Source organism: Babylonia areolata, chromosome 15 (assembly GCF_041734735.1).
Source record: "Babylonia areolata isolate BAREFJ2019XMU chromosome 15, ASM4173473v1, whole genome shotgun sequence".
Taxonomy (NCBI): Eukaryota; Metazoa; Mollusca; class Gastropoda; order Neogastropoda; family Buccinidae; genus Babylonia; species Babylonia areolata.
In genome coordinates, this window is record NC_134890.1 from 33,070,470 (window position 1) to 33,094,005 (window position 23,536).

Here is a 23,536-nt window from a genome sequence, read left to right on the forward strand (position 1 = left end):
ATCGACTTATTATGGTGAAAATGGTCGTGATGTTCACACTGATGATACCCCCGAAAACGGAGTATGGCTTCCTACATGGCGGGATAAAAACGGACATACACGTAAAAGCCCACTCGTGTACATACCAGTGAACGTGGGAGTTGCAGCCCACGAACGAAGAAGAAGAAGATACTGATGATGATGATGATGATGATGATGGTGATTATGATGTCAACACATGATGATGATGATGATGATGATGACGATGATGATGATGTCAACACTGATGATGATGATGACGATGATGATGATGATGGGAATGGTGGTGGTCAAGTTGTCCATAGTGAGGATGAAAACGATGGTGATGATAGTGGTAGTGGTAATGGTTATGCTGCTGCTGATGGTGGTGGTGGTATTAGTGGTAATAATGGTGGTGATAATACCTGTACTGGTGATGATGACGACGATGATGATGATGGTGGTGGTGGTGGTGATGGTATTAGTGGTAATAATGGTGGTGATAATACCTGTACTGGTGATGATGACGACGATGACGATGATGGTGGTGGTGGTGGTATTAGTGGTAATAATGGTGGTGATAATACCTGTACTGGTGATGATGACGACGATGACGATAATAATGGTGGTGGTGGTGGTATTAGTGGTAATAATGGTGGTGATAATACCTGTACTGGTGATGATGACGACGATCATGATGATGGTGGTGGTGGTATTGATGTCCATGGTAAGCTTCAACGCTCGCATTTTCTTAGATACTACAAGTGTTTTAATTGTTTCAAGGAGGCGTCACTGCGTTCGGACAAATCCATACTATATAACATCACGCTACACATCTTGCTAGGCAGATGCCCGACCATCCACCTCATCCGAATGACTAGACGCCCAGTTTGTTTTATCTAGCCAACCTCGGGTGAAAGGACTGACGAGAACGGGATTCGAACCCAGACCCTCACAGACACTGTATTGGCAGATGTGGAGTGATGGCCTAGATGTGGAGTGATGTGGAGTGATGGCCTAGATGTGGAGTGATGGGCTAGATGTGGAGTGATGGGCTAGATGTGGAGTGATGGCCAAGAGGTAACGCGTCCGCCTAGGAAGTGAGAGAATCTGAGCGCGTTGGTTCGATTCACGGCTCAGCCGCCGTTATTTTCTCTCCCTCCACTAGACCTTGTGTGGTGGTCTGGACGGTAGTCATTAGGATGAGACAATAAACCGAGGTCCCGTGTGCAGCATGCACTTAGCGCACGTAAAAGAACCCACGTCAACAAAAGTGTTGTTCCTGGCAGAATTGTGTCGAAAAATCCACTTCGATAGGAAAGACAAATAAAAACTGCACGCAGGAAACAATAATTAAAAATGGGTGGCGCTGTAGTGTAGCGACGCGCTCTCCTTGGGGAGAGAAGCCCGAATTTCACACAGAGAAATCTGTTATGATAAAAAGAAATGCAAAATACAAAATAAGTGTCCTATCCATTCGACCACCTTCCCCTCTAGTGCTAGGGTGACGCCGGAGAAACACTGGCTGTGTGTGTGTGTGTGTGTGTGTGTGTGTGTGTGTGTGTGTGTGTGTGCGCGCACGCGCGCGCATGTGTGCATCAGTGCATGTGTCTGTGTGTGGGAGGGTGGGGTGGGGTGCGTGGGTGCGTGTGTGATTGAATGTGTGTGATGTATATGTTTTGTTGTTGTTACTGTTGGGTTTGTTTTGCTTCTTTTTTTTTTCCATTCATCTTCTTTTTTTGTTGTTGTTGATGTTATTTATAATCATAATGCATATTTATTTATAACATATTCTAATGGTGTCTGTGATGTTGTTGTTGGTGCAGAGGGCCAGGTGACAGTAGACAGCGCCTTTGCCAAAGAGATAGACGTGTTTCTCGCTTCTGCCGTCGTGCCATCTTTGTCGTCCTTACTCCTCTGTGCCTGCTTTACGCTCTTGACAGTTGTGATATGAGCACTCACCTCACAGGTGTGTGCCCCCAGGTGTGCTTTGCACTCACAGGTGTTTTTTTTTTTTTACTCACAGGTGTGTTTTGCACTCACAGGTGTGTATTGCATTCACAACCAGGTGTGTTTTGCACTCACACACGTGTGTTTTGCACCCACAGGTGTGTTTTGCATCACACACAGGTGTTTTGCACTCACACACAGGTGTTTTGCACCCACAGGTGCGTTTTGCATCACACAGGTGTTTTGCACTCACACACAGGTGTGTTTTGCAGTCACATGTGTGTTTTGCACTCACACACAGGTGTTTTGCACTCACTGGTGTGTTCTACTCAGACGACAAATACTTTTAATCCCCTGGCTGCTGCTGACAGGTATGTATGCTCGTCAGTCACGAGCTGTCACCAACTCAGCGATATGAGATTGGGACTTGTTGACAGGTCATGTTACCAGTCACGCATCTTCATCTGTACTTCTTCCTTCTGGGATTGTGTTACCTTTGGTTGCAAAGTTGATGGCTTCTTTCAGAAGGAAGGAGTTACAGTTAAAACCGACACTACATTGATATCTTTTACCACGTGGTTCAACAGTCATAGGTTTAATTATTGAAACCTCTTCAGATGCACCAGTTGAATGAATGCCTGTGTATGAGTGCTATTTTTCTTCTTCTTTTCTTTTTAATATATATATATATATATATTTTTTTTTATACCTTTACATCTATGTACCAACGGGAGGCAAGTCTTCATGGCCCACATATGATATCTGCTGATTTAAAAACTACAAGAACAAATTCGAAAATGCAGATAATGGTGGGGATAAGGGGGTTTGAGGGAGGTGGGGGAGTGGTGGTTGGGTGGCATGCGATGCGTACTAGTACTTACATATAGGCCTATCGATTCAAATAAGTGTCGTCGCTGAACATCTGAAACTAGTGTTTGTCGAACTGAGAGTTACGTGCTGAAAACTGAGCAATTAAATATTAATTAAATAATAATTAATGCATTCCACGTCGATTGGTGTTTCATCGTTTTACGATCATAGTTCAGAAGTATCAAAGTTTCAGACTTTACCTGTCTTCATCACGACTTTCCAGCTTCTATTACTCATATCGAAATTGCCAAACAATATTTTTTTCTGTAATATACACAGTATGCACATGAGACAAGTCCACATCTTTTGTCAGTTTTATGTTCTGTAGATCAAAGTTTCAAACTTTCACAGTTTTCATTACGGTTTTCCAGCTTCTATAAATCGTTACAAACACTTCAAACAAAAAAACAGTTTTCAGTTATCTCCCATTCTTGGCTTATTTTCTTTTGTATTTAACAATGGAATTACAGCTTTATCTTTGGCAGACGACGTAAAATTATAAAATTATAAAACAAGCATTTATAAAACCGTGCATGAGCAGGGAAACAACTGTAGCACAAAGCATAGTTCATTTAAACATTATGCACAATACATACATTCGTAAAGAAAATGACCAACTTTCAGTATTCATTAGCAAGCGTGTGCAACTTGCACACAGACAGACAGACTGACACACTCAGTTGACACCAGACTACATGGTGTAGCTTTCTAAAATGACCGCTCGATGTAATAAAAAATTTTTGATGTAAGCAGTTCAGAGTAACACACTCATACATTCAGAAGCGGAATAATCGCTTGGCTTGTCCAGTTCTGGGTCATCCACCAGTTGTTTCCCTTAGTCTCTTGTTCTTTCCCTTTTGCCTGTTGAATTGTGGACGAAGCACATAATCACAGGGGAGAAAGATGACCAGCAATACTTGGCAAAGTCGTGCTTTCGTCAAGGAAGACGTGTGTGTGTGTGTGTGGTTTATTATTTAAATACATTTTATGCCAGTTCAGTCGTTTTTGTAACATTTCTGTACTCCCTGTTCATTTTTTTTTTTTTTTGTTTGAATGCCAGTTTACTTGTTTTTGTATCATATCCTTGACTTGTGTGTTTTTTTTTTTTTTTTTTTAAGGTCCCATTACCCTTGTGTCCCATAACCCATGCTGATTAGTTTTTGTTCAAACTGCAGTTTTGCCATCATGGTCATGGGAAATATTGTGTTATATCACTGCCTTTTCAGGGAGCTGTTGGAAAGGTAAAAAAAAAAAGTGCTAAATGGATGTGGAGTGTCTTTTATTGTAAATAACATGGAAATTACTTGGAGGGGGAACAGCCAATCGACAAAGTTGTCCAGTCAGCTGGAAAGGCCACTGTCATTAAATGCGAACATGATGCAATTTTTGTTTTCCAAACTTTGTATTAGTCACATTAAATAAGTAACATTTTCATGTACCATCACAATGTTTCCTGAAATGAATAAATTTCATCTTGTCTATGTACTACTACTTGTCTGAAAGATACTGATTAATTATATCATATATGCTTCTTCCTCTTTAGTTCTTTTATAATTGTCTACCCATGACAACTGACAATGCAAAATGTATCATATATGATAGTTACATGTGTGCAATTAAACAAATCAATTAAATCGTTAAAAATGACTACCTAACAGCACCATACCCAAAGACAATTTTTTTCATTGGCTGGTATAGTTGGCAATCTCAGTACACACAGCGCCTCGTTAGTGACAGGGAATTTCTCCAGTATTTTGTCTCGCAGATCAGACAAGTTGTAACAGTTATATAATTTCACAGACTTCAAGATGTGGAATATTATTCATTAAGTAATGGTTTCTATTCACGTTCATCAGAGGAGCAACCAAAAGCTGCCAAAAAAAACCAAAAGTGAACTGAGAGAAAGGGGAGGGGGAGGGAGGTTGTAAATGGGAACAGCTGTGTGGAGCACCAACTTACTCTGGTTATCACACAGGTACAAGCGCACCCATACAAATAGATACAAGTGCACCCATAAAAGTGAGTAACAGTGCACCCTTAGACATTACAAGCATAACCATATTAGAGAGTATGAGTGCATCCACATATATGAGTATGACAAGTATGTACGCACCCACAGAAATGAGAATGAACGCACCTACATGAGTATGAGATCACCCACAGAAATGGGTACACGGCAGTGTTGGCGGCCCATTAATGTACTCTCTTGAATTGCCTCAGCTGTTCAAAATCAGGGCTTAAATATAAAACAATTCCAGTTCAAACACACAAAAACAAATGAAATCACAAACACCAAAACTACAACCAAGACATTTTGCATGATCTTTATTAAGTATTCACATGTTTTGTTGTTGTTTTTTTGTGTTTTATTTGCAGAACATGATCACACACACCCATGGTTTGTCACAGACCTCATAAATGCTTATCCATCACATTCTCTCATCCACATTGACCTGTAGCCTCCTCGTATATGAACCTTACAGACACTCTTCTTTAAAGACCTGAAAGCTACACTCATCCAGTGTGTGTTAGCATCTCTGGATTAAAATCTTGGGGGGAATTCATGAGGACATAACACCATGAATATTTCAAAATTACAAACATCTCTCTGGCTGCTGGACAAAAAAAATGAATGGCTGAAAACCTAACAGTTGTTCCTTAATTCCTGGTTCCCCTTCAACTTCAAGGAAACAACTGTTTTTTTTTTTTTTTTTTTTTTTACTTGAAGGAATTTAAAGGGAAGGTCTAGAGGCTTGTTCCCTCCCTTCCAGCATAAGTGAAATGCTTTGCTTTTCTAACTAAAAGATGAAAGGTCCCATAACCCTTTATAGCCACTGGGACAGTGAATTCATATCCCGTGTTAAGGGCTTGACAAAGGACGGCGGGGCCCAGCTCTCTCCTGCTGTTTTAAAAGTTCCCTGACCAAAGTTGTGTCCACATTCACACCTGAGTGGAGTGAGGAACACCAGAGAGAAGTTTCCTTCTAAAGGACACAGCACCATGCCAAAACCCAGCCTCAAACCATAAAAACTGGTCATCACTGATTCAGGTCCAACGCCTAAACGATTCTGTCATGAAGTCTCTGTAACTGGTGGGGAATAAAAATTAAAATGACAATCTAAAACATCATTTCCTTTGCTTCTCTACCAGTGCCAAGACCATAGTTCTCCACTTTGCCCTGTTCCAAACATATACTTGTTTTTTCAGAAGGGAGGTAATATACAAAGGGAAGTCACTGGCTGCAGCTACTTTTGGTTTCTTCGCCGAAGCGGAGTATTTTGCACAGGACAGGAATCGTACCCCTGCCGATGTATGCACTAGTGGGTCACATTTCAGAATGTGTAATTAGATTTTGTTCTGTTTTGTAACACTAGATTGATTTGAATGGATAACTGGTCCCTCTACTTCAATAAAAAAAAAAAAGAAAAAAAATTACCTGTAGAAATTAACTAGTTGGGAGGCAGGTGATATCAACATTTCTGTAAAATAAAGAAAAAAGAAAAAGAAAAAAAAAAGCACATATGGAACAAGAACTACACTTTTATTTTCAAAATGCCAGATGTTCAGTGTGGACTTTCCCTTAACCAGAGATCTCCAAACAGTCATTATCCATTCCCTTTATTGCACCATTTTACAATAACCCAAACACCCTGTTGCTCACCACTGCAATTCATTTTGGAATCAATGCATCGAGCATCTTCCTTGGTTATGCCCCTTGCTACACACCACTGGAAAAAATAAAAAGAAAGAAAGAATGAAAGAAAATCCACACACTTCACATCTGTTCTGGCACATGGTTTGAGGGGGGAAGGGGGGGGCGGGAAGACAATTCAGATATCTAACATTTTTTTTTTTTTTTAGTCTTATGACAAATTGTGCAAGTGCCCACTGACATAGTACCAGTGTGATTCATTCAGCCATGTTATAAAATGTGCACATGAAAATGGCAAAAATAAAACTGAAAATTAAGAAACAAAGGATTATTATTTACACTGCTCAAACTGTTGCTTTCATATTTTTTTCCATGGGGGATGCATACTCAAGGGAATGATTTCTTTAAAAGTAAAGAAAACAAAAAGGAACATGTTCAACTCGAACCTCTTCATAAAAAAATAACCTGAAATTAGATGAATGAAAGAGATAAATGGCGATAAAGAAAGAACATTTAGGCAGCCAATTTATCATGACATTGGGAAGTGTCCATCTTTTGAAAATATCTGCAGAAGAGGAAATTTTGTTTCCTTTTTCCCAAATCCTGGATTGTGTTGAGCTGAATTTGAAGCCTACAAAGTCTGAATTGGTACTGACCCATCTTAAACTAATGACCGCCAAATGTACTTCTGACATCTCCAGATAAAATTCTGGATCAATCTGACCAACTGTGTTTCATTTCTTTTATTATATGGACAAGTATACAGAATGATGCGTGTTGCATTCAAGGTCATGATTATCATATAAATACAAGAAATGCATCCTATGTAAGAAAAACAGAACAAGAGCTGGACCATTCTACTCCTGTTTTCCCCTTTTACTCAAAACATTTTCAGTATAAAAAAAGAAGCAAAAAGCTATTCATAAAATAGACTTATGACAATCAAACAAATAAAAAGTCCCAGAAAAGGAGGATGCTTATTCAAAAAAAAAAAAAAAAAAAAGAAAAAGAAAAAAAAAAGACAAAAAGAGATAAGGAAAAAAAAAGGTATAAAACCTAAAACCAGCCAGCCTCCATCACAGAGTTGTGCCAGAACAATGTGAAAAATGATATATGATCTTGAGAAATTACAATATCCAGTCTTGAAAAAAAAAAAAAAAATCTGGAATATTTATAATATTTGATCTTGAAAAAACAAACAAAAAAATTGAAAAATCACACCTAATCTTCAAGAGAGAAAGAAGAAAAAAAAAAAAAACCCACAAAAAAACACAAAAAAAACAACAAAAAAACTTGCATCCTGGACAAAAAGGGACATGGATATAAATTACAACAGTACTTGAAGACGAAACAAATCTGAACAAGAAAAGCTTCCAGACATGCTAGCATACTCCACACACACATACATCAGCAACCTTTCAAACATCCATCTCAACAGTCCTCCTCCTCCTCATAACAGAAGCTGTTTGCTTTTTTTTTTTAAGTCCGCATGTTAACATCTTCCTGACTAATACTGTTCTTTTTTTTTCCCCGTAGTTTATAAAGCGATTCCGTCACTTGCTTCCTCGCTGGTCAAAACCTGAGCAAAAGTTTGAACCTTTTTTCTGTTATAATAAATGCTGATAAAGACTCATACAGAGGAAAAAAACAACAAAAAAACAAACTCAATATAATCAAATCAGCATATAAAAATCAAACGAGTATATTAACAATGAAGGAAAGAAAAACCAGGCTGAAAGAAAACTAAAAACAAAACAAAAATGTTTCACTAATTAGATTTGTGTCAATTTTGTTTTGATGCATTTCATTCTTAAGTTAAACTGTTGGTTTGTTTTGTTTTTGTTTTTTTAGTGGTGTTAGTCAACCCATAAAATCAAAACAAAAATCGCCCAAAACAGAACAAAAAAAATCCCCAAAAGGACAATTTTCTCACAAGGACTAACCATTATTCTCATTTATAATTCAGCGGTGTGATTAGTGCATATTCTGTCATCAGTGAACTGTTCATCTTCACATATCCACCTCTTATATTCACTTTTTCAGTGATCCCCCCAAAATCAGAAAAGACACAGGTTGACCATGTTGGCACTGTCCCTCCCTTCATGAAATGATACTAAAAAAATTGTTTATCAAAGAACCACACACTGTGAGATAACTGAAACGTTTTTCATTTCAAGAATTACTTATCTATTTTATTCACTTTCTAACAGAAATCATCACTACCCCCTCAAATAAAAAAGGAATCCCTCAGCAAAAGGGGGGGGTGGGGGGGGGGAAGAAGAAAAAAGTCATTGATCCCCAGCCCCCACAAACTAGCAACAAAAAATACAACAAAAACCACAGCAGACACTGCTGTTGATCACAATCCGACCACTTTAACACCACATCAAAATAAATGAATACTGAAAATGACCTTTATTACCACAATGAGAATATACACAAAAATTAAGAAACAATGTTCTTGACTACTAAAACAAGATAAAATTAAAATGAGCAATGAAATCTATAAAAGATCCAAAGTTTCATTTTTGTGTGACTGTTTTCAGTTGTGGAGTCAGTGCTCTCACTCTTTCGCTCTTTGTACCAGAAATATGCTGTCCGAAAAAGGTTAAGATCCATGTTCTTTTTTTTTCCTGTGTTCAAAAACGAAATGATAGAAGAAAAAAAAAAAAAAGAAATATGAACTGACAGAATAAAATATCAGCACTTACATTAAAAACTCAACTATGAATGGTGATATTTCATTCAATCACTTTATCATTGTTTTTTCAAAACACAGGAAAAAAGAATCAACATGGTTAAAAAAAACCCCGAAAACATTCACTAGTTCTGGTCAAATGATTATGCACACCAAACAGTCCAGCACTCGGTTCCACACTGCCCACTCCAGAGTCTCTCTCTCTCATACAGGTGATAAAAACCCATAATACCTCTTCTCTGTCCACACACACCAAAAAAACCACAAAAAAAAACAAAAACAAAAAAAAACCAAGCTCAATCCTCTCCTTCCACCAACCACAATGTTTGAGACAAAGAAACAGGTTAAAAAAAACCCAAAACACCAAACATCACCCTCACCAAACACAGACACGCCTTGTCCCTGTCTCTCAAAAAACTCGCTGTCACTCCTCATGCACACCCACACCCACACACGTGTAGAACACACAGTGTTTCCCTCAGTCCCTACATCATGACTGTTTATTGACCTGCTTGACCGGCTTGATCTGTTTCCCCTCCACAATGGCGGTGATGTCTTCCTTGTCCAGGGTCTCGTACTTCAGCAGAGCGTTGGCAAGGGCTCTGTGCTCTGTGCTGTGGTTCCGCAGTATCGTTCGCGCGCGGTCGTACGACTCCTGGGGAACAGAAATGTTTGGCTCTTGGGGAAAAAAGGATAGTTTTCTTTTCTTTTTATATTCTGTTTTATGCACTCTTAGCTCTTTAGCTCAGGGGCCCAGAGTGCAAACAATTAACATCCATATGAAAACAAAAAAACCCAACTAAAACCACAGGGAACAATAGTCAAGACTTACAAGGAAGACCAATGGAATGTACCAGAGTGTGGAGTATCACTATAGTCAAGACTTACAAGCAATACAAATGGAATGTATCAGTGTGTGGAGTATCACTATAGTCAAGACTTACAAGGAAGACCAATGGAATGTATCAGTGTGTGAAGAAGCACTATAGTCAAGACTCACAAGCAATACAAATGGAATGTATCAGTGTGTGAAGAAGCACTATGATCGACTCACAAGCAATACAGATGGAATGTATCAGTGTGTGAAGAAGCACTATGATCCACTCACAAGCAATACAGATGGAATGTATCAGTGTGTGAAGAAGCACTATGATTGACTCACAAGCAATACAGATGGAATGTATCAGTGTGTGAAGAAGCACTATGATCGACTCACAAGCAATACAGATGGAATGTATCAATGTGTGAAGAAGCACTATGATCGACTCACAAGCAATACAGATGGAATGTATCAGTGTGTGAAGAAGCACTATGATCGACTCACAAGCAATACAGATGGAATGTATCAGTGTGTGAAGAAGCACTATGATCGACTCACAAGCAATACAGATGGAATGTATCAGTGTGTGAAGAAGCACTATGATCGACTCACAAGCAATACAGATGGAATGTATCAGTGTGTGAAGAAGCACTATGATCGACTCACAAGCAATACAGATGGAATGTATCAGTGTGTGAAGAAGCACTATGATCGACTCACAAGCAATACAGATGGAATGTATCAGTGTGTGAAGAAGCACTATGATCGACTCACAAGCAATACAAATGGAATGTATCAGTGTGTGAAGAAGCACTATGATCGACTCACAAGCAATACAGATGGAATGTAACAGTGTGTGAAGAAGCACTATGATCGACTCACAAGCAATACGTATCAATGTGCAGAGCATCACATTTGCAAGTACTCTTCCAGTCTACCTCAGTCACATCCACATGAGCTACAAATATATTGGAAAAGAAACAAAAACAAATAAATACCCCCCCCCCCCCCCCCCCCCAAGTTAACTTCCCAAACCATGGATTTCCTAGAAGAGAAGTCCATCACTACTCAGCTCACCAGCCACCGTGGCGAAGTGGTTTGCGTCACGGACTGATGGCTGGGAGGACGTGGGTTCGAATCCTAGCGGAGGTGGGGTTTTCGGCCTGTGGCCGGCTCCTACCCAGAGTTGAGTGTGCTGTGGGCTTAAATGGGGAGAATGGGACCACACAGTCAAGTGTCATCCACTTCAAGATGCGTCTTTGAGAGTGTTGCTCTATTCACCTGACCAACACTGCAAGTGTCTGTATCTCTTGGGCCTGGTTAACGCCAGGATATCATTATGACAGGAAGCGTAGAGTACAGCCTTGTCACGCAGTCCCAAATAAAAAATGGACCTCCATAGCAACATCGTCATTGTCATCCTCCTCCTTCTTCATCATCATCAAAATAAAAACAAAACAGTCTCAAAAGTCTGTGGCCTTTCATGCCCTGCTCTCATGGTGACCTCAGTTTCGATACTCCTCCACTTCTGTGCTTGGGGTGAGTCCTGTCAATGTCTTCAGTGTCAGCAGATTCATGGGGGGCTGTTGTTGGACGGACGTGGTGGCGGTCTCCACTCTGGGAGGGATGCTCACTCAGTCTGGCTTCGCGACTAAGCCATTATTGTCGTTAGTAGGGGGCTTAGCAGGTGGTGACCTAAGTACGTTGAATCAGAACAGGCACCACTGAACACCACCGAAGTGACTCAGCAGCAGTGCAGGGTCTCCTCTGGTGTGTGGACTCCTGGCAACCTAACACTGATGGTTCCCTGTGGATTGCCGACACTGGAACTGTGACGGATGAACCCGGGTGTAGCCGTGTATGGGGTAATCTAAAATGAGTGGTGTGGGAGTAATGCTACTGTAATGGTGCAGATGATGGGGCAGCAAAAAACAACAAAAAACAAACAAAAAAAACCTCAGTTCCCAAAAAGAAAGACTACTACTACTACATTTATATCTATAAGGCTTTCCGTGGTTCATGGAAACAAGAACACACCTGGCATCCCCTCCCCCCCCCAAAAAAACAACAACAACAACAGAGTATGATTGCCTGCATGGCGATGGGGGTAAAAACGGCCACACATGTAAAAGCCTACTCCTGCATACAAGAGAACGTGGGAGTTGCACAGCCAACAAATAAAGAAGCAGCAGCAGAAGAAGTAGAAAAAAAGAACAAACTACTTCTTCATCGACGATCATGGGAGACAACTCCCACGTTCACTCCTATATACACAAACAGGCTTTCACGTGTTTGACCATTTTTACCCCACCATGTAGGAAACCATACTCCGATTTCTGGGGTTTGCATACTGGGTATGTTCTTGTTTCCATAACCCTCTGAAGGCTGACAAGGATTACAGGATCTTTAATGTGCGTATCTGATTCTGCTTGCGCATACACACAAAGGAAGTTCAGGCACTAGCAGGTGGAAAAATCTCCACCCTTCACCCACCAGACGCCGTTGCCGAGATTCGAGCCCGGGATTCTCAGATTGAAAGTCCTACGCTTTAACCACTCAACTATTACACCAAACAACCAACAAGGAACAAGCAAGCAGCCAACAAAGGTGTGTGACCACCACATTACCTGAAGCAGGCGTTTGATCTCCATGTCCACCTGTTCCTGGATGGCTGGACTGACCTCATTCACCCGCACCATGGACAGGCCGCTGTCCACGCCATCTCCATTCTCAAATGCTCGCATCCCAACCTGTCAAGAGATAATACAACGTACATTTGTATACTACAGCCATGTCGGAAGCAGGTAACAATGTGTATTTGTATAGAGTATTCTGTCCACATCTTCTCCATTCTCAAATGCTCGCATCAGAAAGGTAGGTCCAGTAAAGTGGAAAGCATAAAAGCACAGATACTGTACTGCTCCACGTTTCCATTTTGCAATGAGCACACAGTATCCCTCCAGGTATACATGATGATATATCATTGTTTATGTTATTGCCATACTGACAACAAAAACAACATTACTTTTTCTTAAAAAAGATAATAAAAATTCACATGCTGCAAGGTTTGGCGCTGTGAATGAATAAGGCTGGAATCAGAATGCCCCCCCAAAAAACAAAAAAAAACAACTGATCTTGGATTATCAAACAGTGCCAACAGATTATTAACCAAGCTCTCCCTTCTATATGGTATGTACAAAGCATTCATTCACCCACCCACACACACAGAAACCAACCCCCCACCACTCTCCCCCACACACATACAGTATCATGACTGACAGGGGTCCATTACCTTTTCTGACATGCCAAACTTCTTCACCATGGCTGTTGCGATACGTGTGGCCTGCTGGAAGTCACTGGAGGCACCTGCGCACAGAGTGGATGAAAACATGTATCAATATTATCATGATTATTGTGTCATCATCATGAATATGTTTTTATCTTCAACGTTGCTTATCACCCAGCCAATCACAAAGGGCATATCAGGGCTGAAAAGCTGCAACCCTGTATGGCCTAGAGAAAAAACAACAAAAACAAACCAACTAAAAAAAATCCATGGAAGATTTTAGTGACATTCATCAACCATGTAAACCTGAGGCACGTCTGTGATATTGCCCATTCTAAGTTTTGAAAAATATTCTAAAAAAAACAAAACAAAAACAAAAAAGAAAACCCCAAGAAAACTGAACAAAATACATAATCATACATAAAAAGCAAACAACAAAAAATTATATATCTATATATCTCTCTCTATATAAACATATATATGACACACACGCACACACATATGAATTGGCACACATCAAAAAATGGCTGAATACAAGGAAAAGAAATGACTTCTGCAAGAAAGAACAGATAATAATAATAATACAAATTTGTTGAGCACCTTTTCTCTAAATAGGGCCCTGAGCACTTGTTTTTTGTGTTTTTTTCTACAAACACTATACACACCTGTAGTGACTTTCTCCTGGCCAAACACGATCTCCTCGGCCGCCCGACCACCCATGGCCACGTCCATTTCGGCCTTCAGCTGGGCGATGTTCTTGCCATACACCTCTTTGTCCTCAATGAATGATGTCTGCATACCCACACACACACACAAAATATGTAATTCTAATATCAATAAAGGACCATTTTTTATTAAGCAATCGACAAAATACAAATATTTCAGTAACAATGACAAACCATTTTATAATTATAGGCACACTTGCATTTGCGTCATTCTGTTCACAATGCCCAGATCTCTGTGTCTACATACTGGCACTTTATTCATATGCGTATGTACATCTCTTATATATAGGTGCATACACAGATTCCTTTCCATTACGGATTATGCACACTTACCCATTTACTTGGGTATATCTGTGCATGCTACACGTATGCTTATACAGCTGCTTATTTCTCGTGACTCGATCTCTTGTCATGTCATTGGCATATTCCTGACATCATCACTTGAGTTGATGGAAGTTTATAATCCCTTTGCACATATAGGCGGTTAGTAGTTTGCACAGGACAGGAATGTCAGACCCCTGCCGGAGTCTGCACTAGTTGGGTCATGGTTAAGTATGTGTAATTAAAAAAACATTTTTATACACTGAAGAGTATATTATATCTTAACTCAATGAGCCAAAATCAATGAAAGCGAGTTTCTCTGTGTGTGTTAGCATATGTGTGTGTGTGTGCATGTGTATGTGTGTTTCTGTGTGCATCGTTTGCATGTGTTTGTGTGTGAGCGAAAGTGAGTAAAAAATATGTGTGTGTGTGTGTGTGCGCATGTGTATGCATATGTACGTTTCTGTGTGCGTCGTTTGAGTGAGTGAGTGAGTGAGTGTGTGTGTGTGTGTGTGTGTGTGTGTGTGTGTGTGTGTGCGTGCGTGCACATTTTTATGTGCTTGTGTGTGTGTGTGCATGCATGTGCATATGCGCAACTGCATGCGTTATTTATGTGTATGTTCTTGTATGGGCATATGTATGTTTGTGCATGTATGTGTGCACACGTGCGCATCCTCACGTGTGAGCGCACATGCACACACACACACACACACACATCTAAGGCCTGCAGAAAAGAGGTCTCACATGGCCGAGGGACATGCCGCGGGGATGATGGTGACTTTGTGCAGGGGCACGGCCTCCTTGGTGTGGTAGGCCACCAGGGTGTGGCCCGCCTCGTGGAATGCCGTCATCATGTTGGTGTCCTTGTCCTGGATCTTGGTCTTCTTCGCAGGACCTGTGCGGCCCAAACAGAAAGTTTCACTTTTACACACTACTTCTTCGTTGGTGGGCTGCAACTCCCATGTTCACTCGTATGTACGCAAATGGGCTTTCATGTGCATGACTGTTTCCAACCCTCCATGTTGGCACATTGGTGTGTGTGTTGGGTATGTTCTTGTTTCCATAACCCACCAAACGCTGACATGGATTACAGGATCTCTAACATGCGTGTTTGATCTTCTGCTTGCCCATACACATGAAAGGGGTTCAGGCACTAGCAGGTCTGCACATATGCTGACCTGGGAGACTGGAATTATCTCCACCCTTTACCCACCAGGCGCCGTTACCGAGATTCGAACCCAGGACCCTCAGATTGAAAGTCTAACGCTTTAACCACTTGGCTATTGTGTCCTGTATCTATATATATGGATTTGTCTGTAGAAGTGACGGGCACAATAGCCAAGTGGTTACAACGATGGACTTTCAATCTGAGGGTCCCGGGTTCGAATCTTGGTAACAGCACCTGGTAGCATTGAGACTTTCAACCCCTAAGTTCTTTCTTATCTGTTGTATTCGTGACTGCATAAGACTGTCATCAGCAGAAAAGAGAAGCAGACAGATGGAAAAGGAACAAGAAGGGTGCGACAGCCGAGTGGTTACAGCGTTGGACTATCAATCTGAGGGTCCACAGTTTGAAACCCAGTGACGGCGCCTGGTGGGTAAAGGGTGGAGATTTGTCTGATCTCCCATGTCAACATATGTGCAAACCTGCTAGCACCTGAACCCCTTTCGTGTGAAAAGCATGCAGAAGATTAAGTATGCGCATTAAAGTTCCTGTAATCCATGTCAGCATTCAGTGGGTTATGGAAACAAGAACATACCCGGTATGCACACCTCTGAAAACAGAGCATGGCTATCTACATGCCCAGTGGCAGCCGTCAGTCAGCTCTAAACAGGTAGGCAGCCTGTTGTGCATATGGCCCAAAGTTTATACAGCGCTTTGAGCTTGGTCTGAGACTGAGGCTAAGCACTATAAACGTATTCACATAAAATCAAAATATATGCTACATCACATCTGCTGGTCAGATGCCTGTCAAGCAGCTTAACCCAACGCGCTTGTCAGGCCTTGAGTGCATGCATGCATATATACAAATATATACATCTACATGTGTGCCAATCAGAGTGGACTTCTTCCACAGAATTTTGCCCGAGGACAACACACTCGTTGCCATGGGTTCTTTTTCAGTGCACCAGGTGCGTGCTGCACACCAGGTCTCAGTTTATCGTCTCACCTGAATGACCAGATGCTCCATTTGACTTTCCAGTCAAAGTTGGGAGAAAGGGTGAGGGCTTGATTCAAACCCACACCCTCACGGACTCTGTGTATTGACAGATGAGCTTCTGGACCATTCTGCCACCTTCCTCCTTGCCCAACAAAACATTAATCAAAGGTCCCACGGCCTTTAACGGCCATCAGGGCAATCAAATTCATATCCACTGTGTCAAGGGCTCGGCCCAGTCTTCTCCCTTCCACTGTTTTAACCTTCCCCAACCAAAGTCAGGTACCCCCATTCCACATCTCGGCGGTGTGGGGAAAATCAGATTTAAGCGCCTTTTTCCCCCCAAGGACACAACACAAGGTTTGAACAGGGCCTCTGACCCTGATCACTGGATCAACACAACAGATTCTGCCTCAGCGGCTGAGAAAAATACCCAACAAAACATTATCAGAAAAAAAAGAAGGAAAAAAAAAAGAGAATTAACCAACTAAAAAGGTGAAAACTGGTGGAGAGTGCAGGCCGAGTGGTAATGCACACTCTCACATCACTTTACAGTAACACCTCGGTCAAACATAAAAGCACACAAGAACACACACACAAGAGGCACACACAGTACACTGCCTTTCCTGAAGGCACACCGTTGTGCCAAAATGGTGTCTTAAACCCTGATCACATGTGTGAGGCAGGAAAACCACACACACAGACACAGAGTAAACTGCTTTACCTAAGGACACAGTACCCTGTGTGAGGCAGGAAAACCACACACACAGACACAGAGTAAACTGCTTTACCTAAGGACACAGTACCATGTGTGAGGCAGGAAAAAAAAACCCACACAGACACAGAGTAAACTGCTTTACCTAAGGACACAGTACCCTGTGTGAGGCAGGAAAAACCACACACAGACACAGAGTAAACTGCTTTACCTAAGGACACAGTACCCTGTGTGAGGCAGGAAAAAACACACACACAGACAGAGTAAACTGCTTTACCTAAGGACACAGTACCCTGTGTGAGGCAGGAAAAAAACCACAGACACAGAGTAAACTGCTTTACCTAAGGACACAGTACCATGTGTGAGGCAGGAAAAACAACACACAGACACAGAGTAAACTGCTTTACCTAAGGACACAGTACCCTGTGTGAGGCAGGAAAAAAACCACACACACAGAGTAAACTTTACCTAAGGACACAGTACCATGTGAGGCAGGAAAAACCACACACAGACACAGAGTAAACTTTACCTAAGGACACAGTACCCTGTGTGAGGCAGGAAAAAACCCACACACACAGACACAGAGTAAACTGCTTTACCTAAGGACACAGTACCCTGTGTGAGGCAGGAAAAAAACCACACACACAGACACAGAGTAAACTGCTTTACCTAAGGACACAGTACCATGTGTGAGGCAGGAAAAAAACACACATACAGACACAGAGTAAACTGCTTTACCTAAGGACACAGTACCCTGTGTGAGGCAGGAAAAAAAAACACACACAGAGTAAACTGCTTTACCTAAGGACACAGTACCCTGTGTGAGGCAGGAAAAAAACACCACACACAGACAGAGTAAACTGCTTTACCTAAGGACACAGTACCCTGTGTGAGGCAGGAAAAAAAACACACACAGAGTAAACTGCTTTACCTAAGGACACAGTACCATGCCTTGAACCCTGATCACACACGTGAGGTAGGAAGCCCACAACAAAGAAAAAAGGCGACAAGCGGACATCACTTACCCATGATGACCTTATCGCGTGCAAAGTCAAAATGCTGCATGCTGACAGTGGACGCTCCGTCCATGGCCGCCTTGAGGGCTGCCTGGTTCACCATGTTCTCCAGGTCAGCTCCTGACATCACACACACACACAGGTCAGCTCCTGACATCACACACACACAGGTCAGCTCCTGACATCACACACACACACACACAGGTCAGCTCCTGACATCACACACACACACACACAGGTCAGCTCCTGACATCTCTCACACACACAGGTCAGCTCCTGACATCTCTCACACACACAGGTCAGCTCCTGACATCACACACACACAGGTCAGCTCCTGACATCACACACACACAGGTCAGCTCCTGACATCACACACACACAGGTCAGCTCCTGACATCACACACACACAGGTCAGCTCCTGACATCACACACACACAGGTCAGCTCCTGACATCTCTCACACACACACAGGTCAGCTCCTGACATCACACACACACACACAGGTCAGCTCCTGACATCACACACACACAGGTCAGCTCCTGACATAACACACACACACACACACAGGTCACCTCCTGACATAACACACACACACACACAGGTCAGGTCCTGACATAACACACACACACACACACACACACAGGTCAGCTCCTGACATAACACACACACACACACACAGGTCAGCTCCTGACATATAACACACACACACACACACACACAGGTCAGCTCCTGACATGACACACACACACACACAGAGTTCAGCTCCTGACGTCACACACACACACACACACACAGGTCAGCTCCTGACATCACACACACACACAGGTCAGCTCCTGACATCACACACATACACAGTAAAGCTCCTGAGATAAAACACAGAAGTCAGCTCCTGACGTAACACACACACACACACACACACACACACACACACACACACACACAGAGTTCAGCTCCTGACGTCACACACTGGTCAGCTCCTGACGTCACACACACACACACACAGAGTTCAGCTCCTGACGTCACACACACACACACACACACAGAGTTCAGCTCCTGACATCACACACACACACACAGGTCAGCTCCTGACGTCACACACACACACACACAGAGTTCAGCTCCTGACGTCACACACACACACACTCAGGTCAGCTCCTGATGTCACACACACACACACACAGAGTTCAGCTCCTGACGTCACACACACACACACTCAGGTCAGCTCCTGACGTAACACACACACACACACAGGTCAGCTCCTGACGTCACACACACAGGTCAGCTCCTGACGTCACACACACACACACACACACACACAGAGTTCAGCTCCTGACAAAAAACACACACACATACACAGTTCAGCGCCTGACAAAATGCACACACACACACACACAAAGTTACAAGTTCCTAAAGGAAGCCCCACTGCTTTCACACAAACCCATAAACAGAGATGCCAACCCCTGTCAAACACTTGTAGGAACAATCAGGAAATTTGGTAGGAATATTTTTAATTTGGTAGGAACACTCTGACTCGAGCCACATCAGAAAAGGTACATTTCATCTTCAAGGCATGCAAACACTTCTGACTTGGGTCTACCTGAAACACAGTGTAACTGCTACAATCAAGCTGATTGACCCCACTCAATGCTGTTTCAATGTAAACGTGTGTGATTAGCTGAGCACCATCACGCGAGACCAAGGTTAGTAGTGACTGCTCGGCCTCATGACTGAAAGGTCTACAGTGTCTGGGTAATTTTACGACAGGAAAGCATGCTATGTAGTCGAAATTGAACTCATCAGAACGGTTTTGACTTTAGTGTAACGTCGGAACAAACTGTGATAGAGTGTAACAAAATACTGTGAAATCATAACAGTTGGCATCTTTGCATATACTCTACACCACATCTGCTAGGCAGATGCCTGACCAGCAGCACAACTCAACATACTCGTCAGGCCGTGTGTGCATGCATATACTTATATACAGGTGTATGTGCACCTGTCAGAGTTATACTTATATACAGGTATATGTGCACCTGTCAGAGTTATACTTATATACAGGTATATGTGCACCTGTCAGAGTTATACTTATATACAGGTATATGTGCACCTGTCAGAGTTATACTTATATACAGGTATATGTGCACCTGTCAGAGTTATACTTATATACAGGTGTATGTGCACCTGTCAGAGTTATACTTATATACAGGTATATGTGCACCTGTCAGAGTTATACTTATATACAGGTATATGTGCACCTGTCAGAGTGGATTTCTCCCACAGAATTTTGCCCAATGCAGCAATGAAGGGTCAAACAATAAACAAGTACAGCAACTCTTGCTTCTATAAGGGCACACAAATTCACAAGTTAGCATCTTACAAAATAGGATGTTGAAATTTAATATTCAGATTCTTCTGTCCTGATGTCTACACCAAGAACTCCAGTCATTCTGAAAAGTTTTTACTCCATGAATTCAGAGTGACAAACCGTTTTTCATACAAACCCTTCCTCTTCTTTAATACTAAAATTGCCCTCCCCAAAAAATGACAACACGCACACAAAACAACAACACACAGATATAAACAACAAAACACACACCAAAAAACACACACACACACAAACACACAAAACAACAACACGCACACAAAAAAATGACACAAATCAACAACACACAAAAACACCTAAAAAACACACAAAAAAACCAATAACACACACACATTAAAACTACAACAAAACAACAGTGTGGCTGACCTGTAAAGCCAAAGGTCCCCCTGGCCAGAACGTCTGCATCAATATCTGCACACACCATGAGCACAGTCCTCCACTTCAGTTCTCTCCTAGACACTCATCAGTAAATAATGTGTGTACAGAAGGAAATCAGAAGGGAAATGAAGGGGGCAGAGACACACACACACACACACACACAGAGAGAGAGAGAGAGAGAGAGAGAGAGAGAGAGAGAGAGAATGAATGAATGAATTTTCATTTTCAATGGTGAAGATATTACTTAATTAGTACATCGGCTGACTGACATATCTGCTGTTGTTTTCAGAGGGTGAGAGATAAATTGTGAAAGGAACACACACACACACACAGAAAAGAGGATAGTAAAATAAGGAGAGAGAAAAAAAACCACATTAAATATATGCAGACACAGGCAAGGCAGGCAGAAAGACAACCAGACTGAAACTGAAACTAACACTAAGTGGAAAAGAGAAAAGACAAGGGAAATAAACCCAGCGACTGAAAATGAAAAAGAGAAAAGACAAGGGAAATAAAGCCAGAGACTGAAAATGGAAAAGAGAAAAGACAAGAGAAATAAAGCCAGAGACTGAAAATGGAAAAGAGAAAAGACAAGAGAAATAAAGCCAGAGACTGAAAATGGAAAAGAGAAAAGACAAGAGAAATAAAGCCAGAGACTGAAAATGGAAAAGAGAAAAGACAAGAGAAATAAAGCCAGAGACTGAAAATGACAGACAAAGAAAAGTAGTCTTAGCTTAAAGGAGGTGTGTCCCCAAACAGAACATCCTTGATCTCACTTCATTATGACAACCAATTATTGTTCAAAACAAAATTACTTGGGTCCTTCTTGATCTTGCTGATGTAGTATTCAAGGATTTCCCTCCGGCCCTTCAGGTCAGGGGGGAAGACTCTCACCTCCACATCAAAGCGGCCTGGACGCAGCAATGCTCTGCATGTCGCACAGATGTGAAAACTTAGCTTCATTTAAGATTATAAGAACACAATTTTCCAGCTCCAACACAAAAAAAACAAAAACAAAAATGCTAACATTAAAATCTATTTCAATTTATTTACACAAAAAATAAGAATTAAAAAAAAAGAAGAAAATATTCATTTTTACTCAATAATGAGTTGAAAACAAAACATGTACACAAAAACCCCATTGATGCAAAAATACATTTCAATTCATGTACACTTTAAATTGTGTTTAAACACACACACACACCACTAATGCAAGAGTAGATTCTAATTCATGTACACCAAAATTTGAGCCTGGAACCCTAAAATCTGATGTCAAAAGTGAAACATAAAACTTCATGGACAGATTATCAATATACTTGAAGAAATTTTTTTTTCCAATTTTGAAGCCAAACTTTTAAACCTTTACAAACCTAAGTACTTTCTTAAAAAAAACCCAAAAAACAAAAACAAAACAAAACAACTAACACAGAACTGTCATGACTAAATCAAATTTAAACACTTTTAATGCAGGTCATTTTAAAACTAAATTAAACTCAGATACTTTTAAAAATATCTGTCATTTCATAACTAAGTTTAATTCAAACATTTTTAATATATGTATTAACTACGTTTTCCTCTTTGATGAAATCAAATAATTATTTCTTTTCTTCTACATCACTTTTTTTTCTTTCTTCACAATATCATGTAAGGTGACAAACAGACACTCTTGCTTTCAGCACTGACAGTCAAATACAAGCTGAAGTTTAAGTACACAAACAAAAAAGACACACTGGAAACTGGGTTTGGAATAAATGAAGTGTGTGTGTGTGTGTGTGTGTGTACATGTGCATGAGCATGTGCGTGACGAAACAAAAAATTTACCTATTGTATGATTTTTAAACATTGAGCAGTGTAAAAAAAACACATCAGCAACTGTTAAAAGAAAAATTGCTTTGTGCTTATTTCTGGCAACAAATGCGTGGGATCAAACTGGGCTGATATCAATACTGTTTCTTTCATGTGATGCTGACTTTCTTTTAATAACAGTAATATAAATTCATGCAAGTGAAAACAAAAACAACAACGAAAGACACTGTAAGACTGGAATCAGAACACTCACTGGTCCAAGTTGTCCCTTCGGTTGGTGGCTCCCAGTACGATGACCCCTTCATTCTGGGTGAAACTGAAACAGCCAAGCCAACATTCTCTGTTCAGATTTCAGTTTCTTCTCAAGGAGGCGTCAGTGCGTCCAGACAAATCCATATGTGATACATCACATCTGCAAAGCAGCTGCCTAACCAGCAGCATAACCCAAAACACTAGTCAGGCTTTGAGTGCATGCATATATATATATATATATATATATTTGTGTTAACTATAAGAGTGGATTTCTTCTACAGAATGTTTCCGGACGACAACACTTAAATTGCCAAGGGTTCTTTTTCAGTGCAAGTGTAAGCTGCACATGGAACCTCGGTTTATCATCTCAAGCGAACGACTAGAGACACAGTTTCGTTCTCAGGTCAAACTAGGAAGAAAGGGCGAGGCAGGGATTTGAACCCAGGCCCTCACAGATACTGTGCTGGCAGATAAGCATCCGAACCATTCTGCCACCCTCCTCCTTTCTG

General features: G+C 41.3%; 2 protein-coding genes across 3 annotated transcripts in view; one reads left to right on the forward strand and one right to left on the reverse strand.

Moving 5' to 3' along the window:
• Positions 1–4,302, forward strand: part of LOC143290279 (contactin-3-like) — a 53,543-nt gene extending 49,241 nt beyond the window's left edge. Inside the window, exons 27-28 of one of the 2 annotated variants that reach the window (XM_076599624.1) lie at positions 1,824–2,127; positions 2,186–4,302. In XM_076599624.1, the coding sequence (XP_076455739.1) occupies positions 1,824–1,951 (128 nt within the window). In that variant the 3' untranslated portion in view covers positions 1,952–2,127; positions 2,186–4,302. The remainder of the gene's footprint in view (positions 1–1,823; positions 2,128–2,185) is intronic. The other variant, XM_076599623.1, reaches the window with a different exon arrangement.
• An 823-nt stretch (positions 4,303–5,125) lies between these two features.
• The window catches only part of LOC143290591 (ATP-dependent zinc metalloprotease YME1L-like), a 32,221-nt gene continuing 13,810 nt past the window's right edge, over positions 5,126–23,536 (reverse strand). The window contains 11 exon segments of the mRNA XM_076600174.1: positions 5,126–6,545; positions 9,676–9,822; positions 12,615–12,737; positions 13,280–13,353; positions 13,939–14,065; positions 15,064–15,089; positions 15,092–15,214; positions 18,219–18,329; positions 20,958–21,002; positions 21,785–21,897; positions 23,029–23,091. Of these exon segments, the coding sequence (XP_076456289.1) occupies positions 6,423–6,545; positions 9,676–9,822; positions 12,615–12,737; positions 13,280–13,353; positions 13,939–14,065; positions 15,064–15,089; positions 15,092–15,214; positions 18,219–18,329; positions 20,958–21,002; positions 21,785–21,897; positions 23,029–23,091 (1,075 nt within the window). The 3' untranslated portion in view covers positions 5,126–6,422.